The sequence below is a fragment of the Schistocerca cancellata genome, chromosome 5 (genome assembly GCF_023864275.1).
Source record: "Schistocerca cancellata isolate TAMUIC-IGC-003103 chromosome 5, iqSchCanc2.1, whole genome shotgun sequence".
Lineage (NCBI taxonomy): Eukaryota > Metazoa > Arthropoda > Insecta > Orthoptera > Acrididae > Schistocerca > Schistocerca cancellata.
The window spans coordinates 615,733,370-615,755,618 of NC_064630.1; the positions used below are offsets into that span (position 1 = coordinate 615,733,370).

General features: G+C 42.5%; 1 protein-coding gene across 3 annotated transcripts in view; it reads right to left on the minus strand.

Annotated features, from left to right (window-relative positions):
- Positions 1 to 13,839: 13,839 nt before the first annotated feature.
- Positions 13,840 to 22,249, minus strand: part of LOC126187954 (clavesin-1-like) — a 45,745-nt gene continuing 37,335 nt past the window's right edge. For 2 of the 3 annotated variants that reach the window (XM_049929333.1, XM_049929330.1), the window contains 2 exons: positions 17,902 to 18,007; positions 13,840 to 14,098 (listed from right to left, as the gene is read on the minus strand). In XM_049929333.1, the coding sequence (XP_049785290.1) occupies positions 13,956 to 14,098; positions 17,902 to 18,007 (249 nt within the window). In that variant the 3' untranslated portion in view covers positions 13,840 to 13,955. The remainder of the gene's footprint in view (positions 14,099 to 17,901; positions 18,008 to 22,249) is intronic. The other variant, XM_049929332.1, reaches the window with a different exon arrangement.

Below are 22,249 nucleotides of genomic sequence, written 5' to 3' on the forward strand. Positions count from 1 at the left end.
TCTCAGTACTCATCTACAGTCGCCACCAAAGAGGGCGAAACTAGGGATAACACAAGTGATGTGATTCATCTTTCAATGTACCAGTGCTTAATGACAAACCAATACAGTAAACATTCCAGTCCTAAGAGTGCAGTTAAGTATTACAAAACTTCTATCAATAAATCATTGTAAACTGTTGCAAAGCTTTTGGTGCCAAATTTTTTTACCGTAGGTATTGGTGCTTTAACTATCAGCATAGTTGCTGCGTGCAACTAACAGTAATTATAGTAGCAGTACGAGGACGTTCTCTTCGTGCCATATTTATACATTTTACGCCACGTGCATTTCGAGAATACACCATTACCAAAAACTTTTAATTGTTTGATATTCCAGTGTCATAAATAATGCCGATTCATCTTGAATGAAGTTGACGTTGTTCGAACGAGATGCCACAACTGACGACGAAAATGACGTTTGAACCAAGGAATTACTCATTTTCTTTTTATTTATGAGTTTGGCCAGCTATGAACTGAATACAACTTAAGACATATGATGCTTCTTTTTCTTCGTTTCATCGCAGTACTTCATTTTCCTTCCAACTGCTAGTCTCTGCTCATCTGTCCACACTCTCTTGGGTCGAGGCTTTGGCTCATCTTCTTGATAGTTAGCGCTTTCTATCAGTAGCCTGAAGTTACTCCTGTCACGTATTATTTCTTCTGAAGCATCTATTTTGTTGGCATCTTTCTTTACTGCTTCTATCCATCCAACAGTTTTCTTCAGTTTTATAAGGTAATTAAAAATTTTCTTTGTAATCCGTTTTCTTCCACTCTTTTCAATGTCCATAAAATTTTGTCGTCTTATCCTCATTGTAAATCTGATCTTTTCTGTGTTTTTGTATAAATCTTCGTTTCTCCTTTAATCCACCTATTTTCACTGTTTTTCTCAGGACCTAGAATTTTTCTTAGTATTTCTCTCTCTCTTTTTTCTGGTTCTCTTAATTCGCCTTTCTTATTCATTGTTAGGCACTCTGGTCCATATGTTGCTTGTGTCTTAATAACTGAATTGTAATGTCTAATCTTCGCTTGTATGGATATTGATTTATTATTGTAGTAATTTTGTGTTAATTTACATGCAAATTATAACTTTTTTATTCTTTCTTTATGTGTTGTGTTATCCAGTCTATTAGCTTGGGTCCAGTCCTCAAGGAATTTGAATTTATCAACTCTTTTAATTTTTCCACACTTCGTTTGCATAAACTTTTTTATATTGTGTTTGTTTTCTATATACTCGGTTTTTTCATAGGATATTTTTAGTCCGGTCTTTTCATCAGTCACATGTAACAGATCAAACACAACTGTTGCGTCAGTTCGGTTTTCAGTTATCAATGTCATATCATCTGCAAAGGCTAAACATTTCACTTCAGATTTGTTCTTTCCTCGGCCCATGCTTATAGCCTTTGTGCCTCTGTTTTTAATGTGCTTTCCCATTTTTTTATTACTTTATCTAAAACCAAGTTAAACAGAATTGGGGACAGTCCATCTCCTAGTCGAACTCCTGTTTTGATTTTCAGTAGTTCAGAAATTTCACCTTGAAACCTAATCCTTAATGGTTCTGTGAGCGTTTGTTCAACAAGTCTCCTGGGGTTTTCGTGTATCCCTGATTCATAAAGTAGCTAGAGCAGTGTTTGTCTGTGATTTCAGTCGTAGGCCTTCTTGAAGTCTACGAAAGTAACAATTGTACTTTTATTTTGTATTTTTAAATTAAGAATCTGTTCTGCACTTGATCTACCTTTTCTAAATAGTGCCTAATAATCTCCTATATTAGATTCTGCTTGTTCCTCTATTCTATTTGAAAGTGCTCTAGGCAGTATTTTGTTTGTTACTGGTAACAAGGATATACCTCTGTAGCTGTTGGTGTCTGTCTTATCTCCTTTTTTATGGACAGGATGGATCAATGCTTTTTTCCAGTCACTAGGTATGAATCATTTTGCCCAAATGTCTTTAAGTACTTTTTGAATTTTATGGTATGTGGATAAGCCCCTGAGGTTCCACATTTCATCTAATATCCCATCCTCTCCTTGTGCTTTGTTATTCTACAATGCTTTGATAATCTTTTCTGTTTCTTCTACTGTAGGTGGTTCCTATAGTGGATTTTCATGTTGTGGTTTTTGAAATCGTAATCTGACATTAGTATCTTCAAAATGTAATAGATTTTCAAAGTATTCAGCTAAAGTTTGGCAGTTCTCTTTATTGCTTAAATCCATTTTTCCTTTCTTGTCTTTAAAATGTAAACTTGGTGACTGAAATCGTATTAAAACGTCTTTGAAAGTCTTATAGAAGTCTCTAGTGTTGTTTCTTTTAATGTCTGAATCCATTTCTACTAATCTGTCGTTGTCCCATTTTATTTTCACTGATCTGATGATTTTTGCTGTCTTTTTCCTTTCTTCTTTAAGCTCTTCCCAGTGTTCATGTTTCTTGTTAGTGTTCAATTTTTTCCATGCCTTTAGTCGATTGTCAATTGCTTCATCACACAGATCGTTCCACCATCTGTGTCTTGGTATTCTCCATGGCTGTCCCATTTCTTTAATTGACTCTAGCATTGTTTCTTAAATTTCTTTCCAATCATTCATTTTTCTTGTGTTTAATATATCACAGAATTTGTCCTGATTTTAGGTGATAAATTTAGTGTCTACTCATGGAAATATTTTTGGTTTTACTTTATGTCTGTTCTGTTGAAACATGGTCTGTATTTCAGTCAAATTCCTCACTCTGACAACCAAGATTTCCTTATAGTTACGACTCGTTATCACCACATGGTCTATGTGATATTCACCTTGATTTGGATTAGGTGGTACCCACGTTCTTTCTTTCTTGCAAGTTTCCTGAAAAATGTCGACATTAATTTTAGGTTAAATTGTTTACAAATGTCTATGAGTCTTCCCCATTTCTGTTGGTTCTTTCATGTGCTCGATAATCTCCAACTACTGACGTAAATTTTATTTCTTTGCCAACTTGTGTATTAAAGTCGCCCACTAAAATTTTGATACGTACTCTTGGTAAGCTGGATGTTTCGTATTCTAGCATTTCCCGAAAATCTTCCACTATTTCAACATCTTTTATGTTGGTTGATAGGTGCATGTGCATTTATAATGGTGTGTCGTTTGTTGCCTGACTTAAACATCAGAAATGAAACCCATTGTGATGGAGAGCTAAAATCAGTTATTGATTCCGTAAGTTGCCGTTTGACCATAAATTCTGTCCCTAATACAGTCGTATTATGGGAATTTTTAAATGGCTGGTTTTCCTTTGTAGATCCTGTATCCACCTGACTCAAATGCATCTTCATCCATATACCTTGTCTCTTGAAGTGCTAATATAGGCATGATGCGTTGACTGAGAGTGTCCGTTAGCTGTTTCAGTTTTCCAACTTTCAAAAATGTGTTGATGTTTAGAGTCCCCAGTAGGTTATTTTCTTGGGTCTTATCTTTGAAGAAGTTCTAATAAGCTCCGACTATTCCTTGCATGATGTTCTAGGCTCTCCGGAATCCAAAGGCCTAGTTGCGCCGCCATGACTAGGGATGGAAGATTAGCTACTTCCTGGAGTAGCTTTCCTTTTGAAATTTGCCATCGTGCCTTAGATTAAAGTTTAGTTTCAATGATAAAAATTGAAGCATTTAGCTTAGAATTATAAGTGAGAGGCCGTCACTAACATGTGGGACAGACGCCTTTTGTAGCCGCCCACAGTGGGAGCAGGCGCTACCGTCTTGTGCTTTTATACAAAGGCCAGCCTGTTACCCCAGTTCCGCCGTTCTGATAATCTTCATCGCTGCCTTCACTGCCGTTGAGGAATTACTCAATGAAAATAGACAGATACTAAAATGTGCAACGCCGTCTACTTCTCAAGCGACAGTGAGATACATTTTTGATACTTGTAGCTAAAATGAAGCACTACCTACATGAACTAATGTTATCATTCATTGTCATGGAGACACCTACTGTAAATACTAAAACGTATTTCTCTCAACACTACGTCAACTGTAGAGTTTCCACGCAGACTATTTCACACAGACTATTTTCACGCATATTATCTGCATACTAATGGAGCTCCGTTTTGACAACAGAGATAAATGTTCAAGGTGACAACATTCAGACTGATATTAAATCTCTCTTGCCAGAAGGAGTTCTGTCTTCGTCTGAGTGTGATTTGGCTGAAGGAGTGGGAGCAGAGTCCATGAAAGCAAGCAAATTTTTTTTTTTAGATTCAAAGTTAATGCTTTTTTTATTTCTTTTATAGCTTAAGATGCACGAGTGTTACCTTGTAAACAACCAATGTGAAGTTGTACATTTGAAGTGCACAGATTTTCACAAGCGTTACAACGCTGTTAATTTTTAATTATCAACTTATATGATACTGACAGGTTTCAGATAGATTATATAATGGTAAGACAGAGATTTAGGAACCAGGTTTTAAATTGTAAGACATTTCCTGGGGCAGATGTAGATTCTGACCACAATCTATTGGCTATGAACTGCAGATTGAAACTGAAGAAACTGCAAAAAGGTGGGAATTTAAGGAGATGGGACCTGGATAAACTGAAAGAACCAGAGGTTGTAGAGAGTTTCAGGGAGAGCATTAGGGAACAATTGACAGGAATGGGGGAAAGAAATACAGTAGAAGAAGAATGGGTAGCTCTGAGGGATGAAGTGGTGAAGGCAGCAGACGATCAAGTAGGTAAAAAGACGCGGGCTAATAGAAATCCTTGGGTAACAGAAGAAATATTGAATTTAATTGACGAAAGGAGAAAATATAAAAATGCAGTAAATGAAGCAGGCAAAAAGGAATACAAACGTCTCAAAAATGAAATCGACAGGAAGTGCAAAATGGCTAAGCAGGGATGGCTAGAGGACAAATGTAAGGATGTAGAGGCTTGTCTCACTAGGAGTAAGATAGATACTGCCAACAGGAAAATTAAAGAGACCTTTGGAGAGAAGAGAACCACTTGTATGAATATCAAGAGCTCAGATGGCAACCCAGTTCTAAGCAAAGGAGGGAAAGCAGAAAGGTGGAAGGAGTATATAGAGGATTTATACAAGGGCGATGTACTTGAGGACAATATTATGGAAATGGAAGAGGATGTAGATGAAGATGAAATGGGAGATAAGATACTGCGTGAAGAGTTTGACAGAGCACTGAAAGACCTGAGTCGAAACAAGGCCCCCGGAGTAGACAACATTCCATTAGAACTACTGATGGCCTCAGGAGAGCCAGTCATGACAAAACTCTACCATCTGGTGAGCACGATGTATGAGACAGGCGAAATACCCTCAGACTTTAAGAAGAATATAATAATTCCAATCCCAAAGAAAGCAGGTGTTGACAGATGTGAAAATTACCGAACTATCAGTTTAATAAGCCACAGCTGCAAAATACTAACACGAATTCTTTACAGACGAATGTAAAAACTGGTAGAAGCCGACGTCGGGGAAGACCAGTTTGGATTCCGTAGAAATGTTGGAACACGTGAGGCAATACTGACCTTGCGACTTATCTTGGAAGAAAGATTAAGAAAAGGCAAACCTACGTTTCTAGCATTTGTAGACTTAGAGAAAGCTTTTGACAATGTTGACTGGAATACTCTCTTTCAAATTCTGAAGGTGGCAGGGGTAAAATACAGGGAGCGAAAGGCTATTTACAATTTGTACAGAAACCAGATGGCAGTTATAAGGGTCGAGGGGCATGAAAGGGAAGCAGTGGTTGGGAAAGGAGTGAGACAGGGTTGTAGCCTCTCCCCGATGTTATTCAATCTGTATATTGAGCAAGCAGTAAAGGAAACAAAAGAAAAATTTGGAGTAGGTATTAAAATTCATGGAGAAGAAGTAAAAACTTTGAGGTTCGCCGATGACATTGTAATTCTGTCAGAGACAGCAAAGGACTTGGAAGAGCAGTTGAACGGAATGGACAGTGTCTTGAAAGGAGGATATAAGATGAACATCAACAAAAGCAAAACGAGGATAATGGAATGTAGTCAAATTAAGCCGGGTGATGCTGAGGGAATTAGATTAGGAAATGAGACACTTAAAGTAGTAAAGGAGTTTTGCTATTTAGGGAGTAAAATAACCGATGATGGTCGAAGTAGAGAGGATATAAAATGTAGACTGGCAATGGCAAGGAAAGCGTTTCTCAAGAAGAGAAATTTGTTAACATCGAATATAGATTTAGGTGTCAGGAAGTCGTTTCTGAAAGTATTTGTATGGAGTGTAGCCATGTATGGAAGTGAGACATGGACGATAACTAGTTTGGACAAGAAGAGAATAGAAGCTTTCGAAATGTGGTGCTACAGAAGAATGCTGAAGATAAGGTGGGTAGATCACGTAACTAATGAGGAGGTATTGAATAGGATTGGGGAGAAGAGAAGTTTGTGGCACAAATTGACTAGAAGAAGGGATCGGTTGGTAGGACATGTTCTGAGGCATCGAGGGATCACAAATTTAGCATTGGAGGGCAGCGTGGAGGGTAAAAATCGTAGAGGGAGACCAAGAGATGAATACACTAAGCAGATTCAGAAGGATGTAGGCTGTAGTAGGTACTGGGAGATGAAGAAGCTTGCACAGGATAGAGTAGCATGGAGAGCTGCATCAAACCAGTCTCAGGACTGAAGACCACAACAACAACAACATGATACTAACTGATCTTATGTCGTCGTAACGGCAATCTGCATACTGTGTGCATGTTTTATTTGATTCTTCCACAATATTATGATACGCCACATATCTAATATACAATATTATAATAATATATACAATAATGTAATGATGTCAGTCAACCTCAATGCATTTGGCATTACGTGTAACGACATTCCTCTCAACAGCGAGTAGTTCGCCTTCCTTAATGTTTGCACATGCATTGACAATGCGCTGGCGCATGTTGTCAGGCATTGTCGCTGGATCATGATAGCAAATATCCTTCAACTGTCCCCACAGAAAGAAAACCGGGGACGTCAGGTCCTGCCGGCTGGAGTGTCCGAGCGGTTCTAGGCGCTACAGTCTGGAACCGCGCGACCGCTACGGTCGCAGGTTCGAATCCTTTCTCGGGCATGGATGTGCGTGATGTCCCTAGTATGGTTAGGTTTTAGTAGTTCTAACACAGCCGGCACGGTAGTTTAGCGTGTTCGGCCAGAGTGTTAGTCGCCCTCTGTAACAAAAAACTGAGTAAACAGATCAACGATGAACCTAAATGGGTGTCATGCGACGACCGCCCCGAACAAATGGAACGAACAAGAAAGAACAAAATAAGGCAGGAGCGCTGTGGTCCCGTGGTTAGCGTGAGTAGCTGTCAAGCGAGAGGTCCATAGTTCAAATTTTCATTCAAATGAAAATTTATAGCCGGCACGGTAGCTCAGCGTGTTCGGTCAGAGGGTTAGGTGCCCTCTGTAATTAAAAAACTGAGTTAATCGATCAACAACGAACCTCAATTGACGTCTTACGACGTCCGCCCCGAGCAGATGCAACGAACAAAAGCGAAAAAAAAAACCGTGGTCTAGGGGTAGCGTCTTTGATTCATAATCAAAACGTCTTCGGTCCCGGGTTCGATCCCCGCCACTGCCTAAATTTTGATAAATAATCAGCATTGGCGGCCGAAGACTTCCGGCATAAGAAGTCAGCCTCATTCTGCCAACGGCCTTGTCAAAGAGGGCGGAGGAGCGGATAGAGGTTCAGGGCACTCTCTTGTCCTAGGGGTGGGAAATTGCCCCTAAAGGCGGAAGAATCAGCAATGATCAACGACATGAGGATGCAGAAGGCAATGGAAACCACTGCATTAAAGACACGTAACGTGTATCCACAGGACATGTGGCCTCTAATTGAAGAAGTGTCATGATGGTCTCTCCATTGGCAAAAGATTTCGGAATATTCCCCCATTCGGATCTCCGGGAGGGGACTGCCAAGGGGGAGGTTACCATGAGAAAAGATTGAATAATCAACGAAAGAATAACTTTCTACGAGTCGGGGCGTGGAATGTCAGAAGCTTGAACGTGGTGGGAAACTAGAAAATCTGAAAAGGGAAATACAAAGGCTCAATCTAAATAGAGTAGGGGTCAGTGAAGTGAAGTGGAAGGAAGACAAGGATTTCTCGTCAGATGAGTATCGGGTAATATCAACAGCAACAGAAAATGGTATAACAGTTGCAGGATTCGTTATGAATAGGAAGGTAGGGCAGAGGGTGTGTTACTGTGAACAGTTCAGTGACCGGGTTGTTCTAATCAGAATCGACAGCAGACCAACACAGACAACGATAGTTCAGGTATACATGACGACGTCGCAAGCTGAAGATGAACAGATAGAGAAAGTGTATGAGGATATTGAAAGGGTAATGCCGTATGTAAAGGGGGACGGAAATCTAATAGCCATGGGCGACTGGAATGCAGTTGTAGGGGAAGGAGTAGAAGAAAAGGTTACAGGACAATATGGGCTTGGGACAAAGAATGAAAGAGGAGAAAGACTAATTGAGTTCTGTAACACGTTTCAGCTAGTAATAGCGAATAGCGTGTTCAATAATCACAAGAGGAGGAGGTATACTTGGAAAAGGCCGGGAGGTACGGGAAGTTTTCAATTAGATTACATCACGGTCAGACAGAGATTCCGAAATCAGATACTGGATTGTAAGGCGTACCCAGGAACAGATATAGACTCAGATCACAATATAGTAGTGATGAAGAGTAGGCTGAAGTTCAAGACATTAGTCAGGAAGAATCAGTACGCAAAGAAGTGGGGTACGGAAGTGCTAAGGAATGACGAGATACGTTTGAAGTTCTCTAACGCTATAGATACAGCAATAAGGAATAGCGCAGTAGACAGTACAGTTAAAGAGGAATGGACATCTCTAAAAAGGGCCATCACAGAAGTTGGGAAGGAAAACAAAGGTACAAAGAAGGTAGCTGTGAAGAATCCATGGGTAACAGAAGAAACACTTCAGTTGATTGATGAAAGGAGGAAGTACAAATATGTTCCGGGAAAATCAGGAATACAGAAATACAAGTCGCTGAGGAATGAAATAAATAGGAAGTGCAGGGAAGCTAAGACGAAATGGTTGCAGGAAAAATGTGAAGACATCGAAAAAGGTATGATTGTCGGAAGGAATGACTCAGCATACAGGAAAGTCAAAACAACCTTTGGTGACATTAAAAGCAACGGTGGTAACATGAAGAGTGCAACGGGAATTCCACTGTTACATGCAGAGGAGAGAGCAGATAGGTGGAAAGAATACATTGAAAGCCTCTATGAGGGTGAAGATTTGTCTGATGTGATAGAAGAAGAAACAGGAGTCGATTTAGAAGAGATAGGGGATCCAGTATTAGAATCCGAATTTAAAAGAGCTTTGGAGGACTTACGGTCCAATAAGGCAGAAGGGATAATTAACATTCCATCAGAATTTCTAAAATCGTTGGGGGAAGTGGCCACAAAACGACTATTCACGTTGGTGTGTAGATTATATATGGGTCTGGCGATATACCATCTGACTTTCGGAATAGCATCATCCACACAATTCCGAAGACGGCAAGAGCTGACAAGTGCGAAAATTATCGCACAATCAGCTTAACAGCTCATGCATTGAAGCTGTTTACAAGAATAATATACAGAAGAATGGAAAAGAAAATTGAGAATGCGCTAGGTGACGATCAGTTTGGCTTTAGGAAAAGTAAAGGGACGAGAGAGGCAATTCTGACGTTACGGCTAATAATGGAAACTAGGCTAAAGAAAAATCAAGACACTTTCATAGGATTTGTCGACCTGGAAAAAGCGTTCGACAATATAAAATGGTGCAAGGTGTTCGAGATTCTGAAAAAAGTAGGGGTAAGCTATAGGGAGAGACGGGTCATATACAATATGTACAACAACCAAGAGGGAATAATAAGAGTGGACGATCAAGAACGAAGTGCTCGTATTAAGAAGGGTGTAAGACAAGGCTGTAGCCTACTCTTCAATCTGTACATCGAGGAAGCAATGATGGAAATAAAAGAAAGGTTCAGGAGCGGAATTAAAATACAAGGTGAAAGGATATCAATGATACGATTCGCTGATGACATTGCTATCCTGAGTGAAAGTGAAGAAGAATTAAATGATCTGCTGAACGGAATGAATAGTCTAATCAGTACACAGTATGGTTTGAGAGTAAATCGGAGAAAGACGAAGGTAATGAGAAGTAGTAGAAATGAGAACAGCGAGAAACTTAACATCAGGATTGATCTGCTACCTAGGCAGTAAAATAACCAATGACGGCCGGAGCAAGGAGGACATCAAAAGCAGACTCGCTATGGCAAAAAAGGCATTTCTGGCCAAGAGAAGTCTACTAATATCAAATACCGGCCTTAATTTGAGGAAGAAATTTCTGAGGATGTACGTCTGGAGTACAGCATTGTATGGTAGTGAAATATGGACTGTGGGAATACCGGAACAGAAGAGAATCGAAGCATTTGAGATATGGTGCTATAGACGAATGTTGAAAATTAGGTTGACTGATAAGGTAAGGAATGAGGAGGTTCTACGCAGAATCGGAGAGGAAAGGAATATGTGGAAAACACTGATAAGGAGAAGGGACAGTATGATAGGACATCTGCTAAGACATGAGGGAATGACTTCCATGGTACTAGAGGGAGCTGTAGAGGGCAAAAACTGTAGAGGAAGACAGAGATTGGAATACGTCAAGCAAATAATTGAGGACGTATGTTGCAAGTGCTACTCTGAGATGAAGAGGTTAGCACAGGAAAGGAATTCGTGACGGGTCGCATCAAACCAGTCAGTAGACTGATGACCAAAAAAAAAAAAAAAAGTTCTAAATTCTAGGAGACTGATGACCTCAGAAGTTAAGTCAAATAGTGCTCCGAGCCATTTTTTGAACGTCTGATCCGGTGAACGTGCGTGCTTCGACGACCAATCCACCTGTCATGATATATGCTCTTCAATACCGCTTCAACAGCACGCGAGCTATGTGCCGGACATCCATCCATGTGATGCAGTGAAACGTCTTGTAGTAACATCGGTAGAACATTACGTAGGAAATCAGCAAACATTGCACCATTTAGATTGACATCGATAAAATGAGGGCCAATTATCCTTCCTCCCATTATGCCGCACCATACATTAACCCGCCAAGGTCGCTGATGTTCCACTTGTCGCAGCCATAGTTGACTTTCCGTTGTCCAATATTGCATATCATGCCGGTTTACACTACCGCTGTTGGTGAATGACGGTTCATCACTAAATAGAACGCGTGCAAAAAATCAGTCATCGTCGCGTAATATCTCTTCTGCCCAGTGGCAGAGTTGTACACGACGTTCAAAGTCTTCGCCATGCAATTCCTGGTGCATAGAAATATGGTACGGGTGCAATCGATGTTGATGTAGCACTCTCAACACAGACGTTTTTGAAATTCTCGATTCTCACGCAATTTGTCTGCTACTGATGTGCGGATTAGCCGCGACAGCAGCTAAAACACGTACGTGGGCATCATCATTTGTTGTGGGTCGTGGTTGACGTTTCACAAGTGGCTGAACACTTCCTGTTTCCTTAAATAACCTAACTATCCGGCGAACGGTCCGGACACATGGATGATGTCGTCCAGGATATCCAGCAGCATACATAGCAAACGCCCGTTGGGCATTTTGATCACAATGGTCGTACATCAACACGATTTCGACCTTTTTCGGAATTGGTAAACGGTCCATTTTAACACGGGTAATGTATCACTAAGCAAATACCGTCAAATCTCCCGGAATGTTACGTGGTACCACGTACTTACACGTTTGTGACTATTACAGCGCTATCTCTCTCAAAGCGAAAAAAGTGGTCCAATTAAAACATTCATATTTCTTTACGTGCTACACAAATATGTAATAAAAATGGGGGTTCCTATTTTTAAATAACGCAGTTGATATCTGTTTGGTAGCGCCATCTAGCGGGCCAACCATAGCGCCATCTGGTTTCCCCCTTGAAGCTAGACGAGTTTCGTTCTTTGCAGTTTTTTCGTTTGATGATTATTTCGTGAGGTATTTGGCGCGGTCACTATTAATGGACCATCCTGTATATATACGTTAAGAGGATTTATTTGCATTTTGATAACCAAATGAAAATCGTTATGACGACTGAAGTAGTGTTAACATCGCCTTTCAAAGAGCAGGGATCGATTTGAAGTTGTCAACAACTACAAGGCATCATGAATGCCTTTACCATGTCCCTTGGAAGTTTGTTTATGTGTGTGTGTGTGTGTGTGTGTGTGTGTGTGTGTGTGTGTGTGTGTGTGTTTAAAGCGAGTTCCATATCTGTGCGTTTGGAAGCGCAATATGAAACTTCGAATATGGAGCAATGAAAGAAAGTCATTCGTTGGAATGATTCTTATTTCACATGTTTTCAAATTCTCACCAAGTTTACGCCCTTAGAATGAAATATAGTGCAGGTTCGGTGATGATGTTGCCAGCCATAATGTGGTATTCCATGAAGCAAGTGGTCACTTAGCAAGGGCACACAACTGCCAAGGATAATTTGGCCAGTTTAGCTGACCACTCCCACCCCATGGTACAATGGGTTGGGTTGGGTTCTTTGGAGGAAGAGACCATACTGCGTGGTCATCGGTCTCATCGGATTACGGAAGGACTGGGAAGGAAGTCGGCCGTGCCCTTTCAAAGGAACCATCCCGGCATGTGCCTGGAGCGATTTAGGGAAATCACGGAAAACGTAAATCAGGATGTCAGGACGCGGGATTGAATCGTCGGCCTCCCGAATGCATGGTACAATGTTTTTTCCCCAATGGCTGTGCTGCATTCCAAGACGACAGGGCACTTGTGCACACAGCTCACGTCGTCCAGGACTGGTTTAGTGAGTATGAGGATGAGTTATGAGCTATTGCTTCTCCGCTGGCCACCACAGCCACCAGATCTCAACATTATTACGCGTTTGTGGTCCGCTTTGAGGAGAAAGGTAGGTGGTTGCTACCCAGTTCCATCATCGTTACCTGAATTGGTCACTACTTTCCAGGAATAATGGTACAGGACTGTCTTGAAAACCACACAGAAACTGATTCTATCCACTCAAAGACGACTGGAAGCTGTTCTAAAGGGCAATTGGTTTCCTACATCGTACTAGCTGTGGTATCGCGCTGTGTTTTCGGTGTTTCATAAGTTTGTCCATCTTCTACAGTAGTTCATACAGAAAATGTGATACTAAGAAAATAGAGGAGCACGAAATTCTTGAGAATCTGAAAATAAAAGTGAAAATACTGTTGATTCGTATGTGGTAAATCAGACACTACCGAGCGAGGTGGCACAGTGGTTAGTACACTGGACTCGCATTCGGGTGGACGACGGTTCAATTCCGCATCCGGCCATCCTGATTTAGGTTTTCCGTGATTTCCTTAAATCACTCCAGGAAAATGCCGGGATGGTTCCTTTGAAAGGGCCACTCCTTCCCTAATCCGATGAGACCGATGACCTCGCTGTTTGGTCTCTTCCCCAAAAACAATCAAATCCATTCCAATCCAAATCGAACACTATTTGACATTGTTATAATGTGCCGTTGTACATGAAAAAAAGTAATAATGATCCAAGCATATGTATACACAAGTCTATGCACACAGTCCTTGAGGTACTATCGAACGTTAGCACTACGCCAAAACACAATGTGAAGGTCTACAGAAGCTATAACTGTATCCTTCGAACTGTTGGCAACTCTAGAAAGTCAGTTGTGCTGAACACCTGTAGAAAAGTTCGTGGTAGTCTCGAAGAAGATGATTAACTTAGTGATAAACCGTTGTCATGATACAAACACTATGTAAAAAAAGAGTAAATTAAAAAATAATAAAATGAAACTAGTATTAAGTGACATAGTAGAGAACGGTTTATTTCAGATTATTGGCTACAGGTAATCCTATACAATATGTACACGTGTATAAAAATGTCGTCTCTCTATCTTGAAAAGAAGAGTTGTGTTTCAGTCCACGGACAATTTTTTAAATGAGCCTGCGATGCCGTAGATGTCGCCGTTGTGGTTTTCGGCGGGGCGTTTGCTCTCGTCTGACATGTACTTGTCCTTTTCCAGAAGCCACTCACGGTTGACCACCTCCAAAAGTTTGTCTGAAACACAAAGAACAATTTAGCTTTCAAATTTACACAAGCGCTCTGGTATTCAGTAGCTTTACTGTATGTACGTATTGAGTAATTTGAGACATCGTTATTATCAAAGTCGTTATGTAGCACTGTTTGTATTTTCTTGAGGAGACAAGTATTAATTTTCTTCCGTAACTGTTACTAATGCTGCGTAAACTGTGAAAAGCAGTTTATGCTCTGGATATCAGTTCGAAATGAATTTTGTAAGTCTAACTAGCATCGTAATCTATTTCTTAGAAGTGTCTGCCCTAACATTTCAGAACACACTGATTTACAACCTCGTAGTGCTTAAACGTGGCATAAGGGCTACATTTTCACGAGAATTTCCATGAAGATCACCTTTACACCTGTTAGAAGCAGTGCTTGTCAGTTCTCATTCAGTTATTAAGTCTCTGTTGCCAGTAAAGTGGCTCAATAATTCTTCTTCTAGACCTTCTCTGTGATATCGGAAGAACGACAAATACTGAAGAATACAATTTCAGAAGAAAAGGCTCTCTAATACTGAGTCATAGTAATTGCACTTCAATAGTTAATTCATTTTGCATTTTGCAGTCTTCGGGTAAATTGTGAACTCAAGTGCAACAGATATGTGTTACACCGCTTTGGAAGTGTTCCCACAGATCTAACACCATTATAATGGTCTAGCTACGTAAGCTTTTATATTATACATTAAAATATTAATTTCAAATTAAAAAATACTACGTTCTAATTAAAAGTAGAATGATGAATATGAAAGAGTTGTGAGTGATGGGATTATGGAGACAAGTGGGAGAATTTCATTTTATTAATAATTTAAAGAAAAACCTTTTGTGCCCGAGCCGCTAGTGATATGATCGCATTGGAGAAGCACTTCGTGCATGCCCGCCGTTGTGAAACAAAGGGAAGGAAAAATGGACATCCCACCGGTTACTCCTTGAATTGTATTCATTCTGGATTGACTGATCCCTAATAGAGTCAGGGCGGTTGCAGTTATCATTAATATGTTTTACAGACAGTTAAACAACTATTTCTAAGATGTGCAGCGCCCGTAATATTATTTTAAGAAAATATTTGGCTTTTAATTCAGTGATGAAATACACTTGAGAGTGTCAGTATTTAACTTTGGTATCTCTGTGTAGGGTGTGGTTATTAATTCACTATGTGAGGGTGAGTCATATTGTTGTTTTTTTTTTTTTAAATGCACGGCTACGGCTTTAAGCCTCATTTCAAGGGGATGCATTTAAAAGGAAAATCGCGGTGATCAACGGACAAATTGTGAGTAACAAAGACCTCTTCCCTAAGTTTACTAACTTGAGGATTGAAGAATTTATTATGGCCTTGTAATAATTACCAGTACAGTTTCCTAAACGTTTTGAGGACACTGCTAACCTTACATCTGTTTTCGAGACCGTTTGACATTTCAGTCGACAGTGCCCCTGTGCATCTGCTGATGTAGATCATTAATCTCCAAACCGATTCCCGATTTAAAGACAAATCGGCTTACGTTAAAACTGCCCAGGGTGCCTACATTCTTTTCCTTAGGCAAGGTTCCACGTTTCCACAATAAGTTTGCAAAAGTGCTATAATACACAAATCAAGAAATGATTTTCGTCATCTCGGTTCCGAGAGTTATGGAACCTGTACAGAAAACTGAAATAGAGATCAACATAAACATCATTTCCGCCCTTTTTATTGCTCATGAAAACCACACATTGCTTGTTGTACCATCATACAGCGAGACCTTCATAGGTGGTGGTCCAGGACCACACCGGTACCTCTAATACCCAGTGGCGCTTCCTCTTGCATTGATGCATGCCTGTATTAGTCATCGCATGCTATCCATAAGTTCATCAAGGCACTGTTGATTCACATTGTCCCACTCTTCAACGGCGATTCAGGGTAGATCCCTCAGAGTGGTTGGTGGGTCACGCCGTCCATACTAACAGCCCTTTTCAATCTATCTGAGGCATGTTCAATAAGTCTCATGTCTGGAGAACATGATGGACACTGTAGTCGAGCGATGTCGTTATCCTGGAGGAAGTCATTACAAGAGGTTCACGATGGGGGCGCGAATTGTCGTCCATGAAGACGAATTGAATGCCTCGCCAATATTCTGCCGATATGGTTGCGCTATCGGTCGGAGGCTGGCATTCACGTATCGTACAGTCGTTACGGCGCCTTCCATGACCACCAGCGCCATACGTCGGCCCCACATAATGCCACCGCAAAATAGCAGGGAACCTTCACACTGCTGCACTCGCTGGACAGTGTGTCTAAGGCGTTCAGCCTGACCGGGTTGCCTCCAAATACGTCTTCGACAATTGTCTGATTGAAGGCATATGCGACACTCGTCGGTAAAGAGAACGTGATGCCAATTCTGAGCGGTCCATTATGCATGTTGTTCGGCCCATCGGTACCGCGCTGCATGGTGTCGTGGTTGCAAAGATGGACCTCTCCATGGACGTCGGGAGTGAATTAGCGCATCACGTAGCCTATTGCGCATAGTTTGAGTCGTAACACGGCGTCCTGTGGCTTCACGAAAAGCATTATTTAACATGGTGACGTTGCTGTGGATGTTCCTCCGAGCTATAATCTGTAGGTAGCGGTCATCCACTGCAGTAGCAGCCCTTGGGCGGCCTGAGCGAGGCACGTCATCGTCAGTTCCTGTATCTCTGAATCTCCTCAATGTCCAAACAACATCTCATTGGTTCACCCCAAGACGCCTGGACACTTCCCTTGTTGAGAGCCAATTCTGGCTCTAAGTAACGTGGGGACGCTATCGAACCGAGGTGCTGACTGTCTAGGTATGTGGTTGAACAAAAGATAAGACAAGCCGTGTATGTCCGTCCTGATGGAATGACAAGAGCTGATCGGCCTTCGGACACCCGGCGTCTAATAGTCTAATAGGCGCTGCTCATGCAAGGGTGTTCGTATCTTTAGGCGGGTTCAGTTGCACCTCTGAACAGTGAAAGGGACTGTATCTGTGATACAATATACACAGTCAACTTCAGGAGTTCTGGGAACCGGGCAGATGCAAAACTGTTTTTGATGTGTGTATTTCGATCAGCATATGTGTGTGAAACACATTTATTCGATTACGATACTAAATAGTTAACGATTACGTGGAAACCTGAATGCGAAAATCAGTAAAATTGTCCTCATTTGTTTGTATGCCTGCAGTTTGTATAAGAAAAATATTGTATCACATCTTCATTGCGTCTAAAGTAATTAAATAATACTGGATATCTGTTTCCTTTTTTATCTTTGTTGTTGAGAAGTATATGATTTGAGCCCAAGCCATATGCAGTGCGACTGCATTGTTGTCTAAATACGGAACGTTCGTTGTTTACCCCTCTCACCCTTCGTCACACTCAGACATGGTGTCGTGGATGTGTGGGAAGTGTGGGTCCACGCTGACCTCAATGGCTTGCGAGCCAAAGCATGGCTTGCGAGGTGAATTCTTGGCTGCCCTGATGTAGACGTTCCATGAGATGAACAACCGTAGAAACATGTTTATACAATGCGAGAAAATAAAGGTGATGCCTTCTGTACATCTAAGTACATTGCTTTGTGTATTGCAAAGTAATACTTTTTCCTAAATACATGAAAGCAGTGGTGGCAAAGATTTTGTTGCATAAGGAATCAGAAAACTGTACGTAAATTCTTTCGCACCCTGAAACGACTTCAGTCCAACTGAAATAATTCGGGCAAGCAGCGGGATGGTTTTTAAATATAGGTGCCAGGCAGACGCTGATGAATTTGTTCGGTGAACTTTTAGAGAAGTTGCTTACAGGAAAAGTTATCAACAGGTCCGGCAGTGCCTCCCAGCTCGTCTGGTACGCAGTCAGGCTGCACGTAGTCGAACAGAGTCGTCGATCCTGGAAGGTGCGCGAACACCTGCAACAGACAGGCGGTATGACAAGAAACAGTCCGAACACAGCAGAAAAGCGCCTGACATTAACCTCTAAACATCTGGAGAACTTGATGTTATACGTCGAGAGCAGTTAACACGTCCGATTATTCGTTAGAAAAACAGTATTTTCCTATTCGCTACTTTGTTACGTGACAAGACGTTATTAGCAGTCACGAATGCGAAGTTTTATTCAAGTCCATCTGTTATCGAAAACGCAGTATGCTAAGAATCCGGACAAAGAATTAGTCATCCCAGGAAACATCACACTAACACATTCCATCACAGCCAGTGGCCTCTGTCATGGTTGCAGTTCGATAAGTAACAGAGTCCACAAATTTCTTCACGTATGCTATCCCAGCTGCAGCTGGTCATTGATGATCACATCCCGCTGAGCAGCCAAATTGTGGGTATGATGTTTGCTTCATTTCATGAGCTCTTCCAAATAATCCGGAAATTTTATGTGAATGAGGTCGGATGATACAGTTCCACAGTCAGTGAGCGATACGGTGCTTGAATGTTCGTCAAACCTACAACCTACTGCACTCTGCGAACAGGAACATGGGGATGTAAAGAGCAATAATTACAATGACACGGAATAAAGGTCCCTTCTTGGTTAAGGAGAATGTTCAAGTGGCCATCCTGACCATATTCACTATAAACTGAATGAGTGGGCCCAAGCACTGACAACACCCTGAAAACATCACAAAACACCTTCCACCCTGAAATACAACCTCCACACACAGTGGGCTGAAGGTACGATCTACGAGTGCATCAACTGAGAAGAGAAAAACATCAGGTCATTATATTATAACATAAGCGTCTTGAGAACTACTGTCCCAAATGAAATTACCACTCTGTAGCGGAGTGTGTGCTGGTATGAAACTTTTTGGCAGATTTGAACTGTGTGCTGTGTGGGGGACCTTCGCACAGTTGTGAAAAATTATGTGTAGATGAAGCTTTCTCGGGTCTCCAGCCGGGTGGTAACGTTGATATCTCGCGACGTTTCGGGAAGTGTCATACTACCCATCTTATGGCGAAGTCCCAAATTACACTCCTGGAAATGGAAAAAAGAACATATTGACACCGGTGTGTCAGACCCACCATACGTGCTCCAGACACTGCGAGAGGGCTGTACAAGCAATGATCACACGCACGGCACACCGGACACACCAGGAACCGCGGTGTTGGCCGTCGAATGGCGCTAGCTGCGCAGCATTTGTGCACCGCCGCCGTCAGTGTCAGCCAGTTTGCCGTGGCATACGGAGCTCCATCGCAGTCTTTAACACTGGTAGCATGCCGCGACAGCGTGGACGTGAACCGTATGTGCAGTTGACGGACTTTGAGCGAGGGCGTATAGTGGGCATGCGGGAGGCCGGGTGGACGTACCGCCGAATTGCTCAACACGTGGGGCGTGAGGTCTCCACAGTACATCGATGTTGTCGCCAGTCGTCGGCGGAAGGTGCACGTGCCCGTCGACCTGGGACCGGACCGCAGCGACGCACGGATGCACGCCAAGACCGTAGGATCCTACGCAGTGCCGTAGGGGACCGCACCGCCACTTCCCAGCAAATTAGGGACACTGTTGCTCCTGGGGTATCGGCGAGGACCATTCGCAACCGTCTCCATGAAGCTGGGCTACGGTCCCGCACACCGTTAGCCCGTCTTCCGCTCACGCCCCAACATCATGCAGCCCGCCTCCAGTGGTGTCGCGACAGGCGTGAATGGAGGGACGAATGGAGACGTGTCGTCTTCAGCGATGAGAGTCGCTTCTACCTTGGTGCCAATGATGGTCGTATGCGTGTTTGGCGCCGTGCAGGTGAGCGCCACAATCAGGACTGCATACGACCGAGGCACACAGGGCCAACACCCGGCATCATGGTGTGGGGAGCGATCTCCTACACTGGCCGTACACCATTGGTGATCGTCGAGGGGACACTGAATAGTGTACGGTACATCCAAACCGTCATCGAACCCATCGTTCTACCATTCCTAGACCGGCAAGGGAACTTGCTGTTCCAACAGGACAATGCACGTCCGCATGTATCCCGTGCCACCCAACGTGCTCTATAAGGTGTAAGTCAACTACCCTGGCCAGCAAGATCTCCGGATGTGTCCCCCATTGAGCATGTTTGGGACTGGATGAAGTGTCGTCTCACGCGGTCTGCACGTCCAGCACGAACGCTGGTCCAACTGAGGCGCCAGGTGGAAATGGCATGGCAAGCCGTTCCACAGGACTACATCCAGCATCTCTACGATCGTCTCCATGGGAGAATAGCAGCCTGCATTGCTGCGAAAGGTGGATATACACTGTACTAGTGCCGACATTGTGCATGCTCTGTTGCCTGTGTCTATGTGCCTGTGGTTCTGGCAGTGTGATCATGTGATGTATCTGACCCCAGGAATGTGTCAATAAAGTTTCCCCTTCCTGGGACAATGAATTCACGGTGTTCTTATTTCAATTTCCAGGAGTGTATATGTAAACTGAAGATGATTGCAGCTGACAGCAGTCCCCTTCGATTTACAAATTCAACTGACAGGTTAGAATCTTTTTACAGCTACTGCTCTTGCGTTGTTTCACGTTGCGGCGATCGAACAATATTATTTGTGGACACACAGGCCTGCCTGGGTTGCTAGACCAAAATTTACTCCTAGTGTGGTCACGTGGACGTCCAAGCTCGATTCCGTCAGTCTGTCACGCTGCCGATTTGATACAACCGCTGGCAAACATAGCACTCAACTGCCATGTCATACGACGGCATCGGAGGTTCCGACGACCGCTACGTATCTGTTCTACGGCATTTACAGTGCTACGAAGGGATCAGAGTGCTAATGCAGAGACTAATTTTTGGTCCAATGCTCTTACTTTCCCTGAAGTGTGTTGTATGCTTTTCACTACTGCAACTACCACCATCCTAGAATGTCACAGCATTCGACAACCGATCACACTCCTTTACATACAAAAAAAATAGTTCGGGTAATCACAGCCACAACAAATCATATTAAAAAATAAAACTGCTTCAGTTGTCAAATTCTTTTATTCTTAGGCACTACCAGTACCACAGCAGTCACGGCTGCATCTTCAGGTGCAAAATGGAGTCAAGTCGTGATATAAAAACATAATAACACATTATTACAAGAACAACCGTTGACAGTCACCCGAGCGGTTCTAGGCGTTACAGTCTGGAGCCGCGCGACCGCTACGGTCGCAGGTTCGAATCCAGCCTCGGGCATGGATATGTGTGATGTTCTTAAGATAGTTAGGTTTAAGTAGTTGTAAGTTATAGGGGACTGATGACCTCAGAAGTTAAGTCCCATAGTGCTCAGAGCCATTTCAACCATTTTTTTGACAGTCACTACCATGGAATAGATTATCCGCAGAAAAAAAAAAAATTGTCTGTGTCACAAATGTAATAAGATATGACGGAGAAGGGTTCCGTAAAACCGAAAGCCAGCCATGTAGAGGTGAACGGCCAATATCAGAAGCTATCGAGGTGGCAGCCCACCTGGCAAATATGATCAAAAGTATCCGGACGCATGGCTGAAAATGACTTACAAGTTCGTGGCCCCCTTCATCGGTAATGCTGGAATTCAGCATGGTATTGGCCCACCCTTAACCTTGATGACAGCTTCCACTTTCGCAGTCATACGTTCAATCAGGAGCTGGAAGGTTTCTTGGGGAATGACAGACCATTCATCTGGAGTGCTGCGCTGAGGACAGGTATCCATATCGGTAGGTAAGGCCTGGAACGAAGTCGGCGTTCCAAAACCTCCCAAAGGGGCTCTATAGGTTTCCGGTCAGGACTTTGTGCAGGCCAGTCCATTGCAGGGATGTTATTGTCGTGTAACCACTCTGTCACAGCACATACAAATTAAGACAGCACATACAAATAAGACAGTGTCCTAGCTGGTCAGGTGAAGACGTCCAGAGGGCCGAACGGCTCTAACACGATGTCAAAGTTCTTTTATGGCGACGTTTACATTAGAAATGTTGTTCGATAAGAAAAACATTTTACAGTCCAAAAACGTGTGCCAAATCGGTACTCTTATCTGACACTATTTGGAAAGTATACGTTAACACAAGTAAATCGTGAAAGGCGACTATACGAAGCCACTTTTACGCTGCCATAATGCGTAGCTACTTATGCTGCTTACGTGGAGTTTGTACCGTGCCGTGCGGCATATGAGTGAGGAGGCTAAAATAGCGAGAGGCTGTACATTGTCCGAAT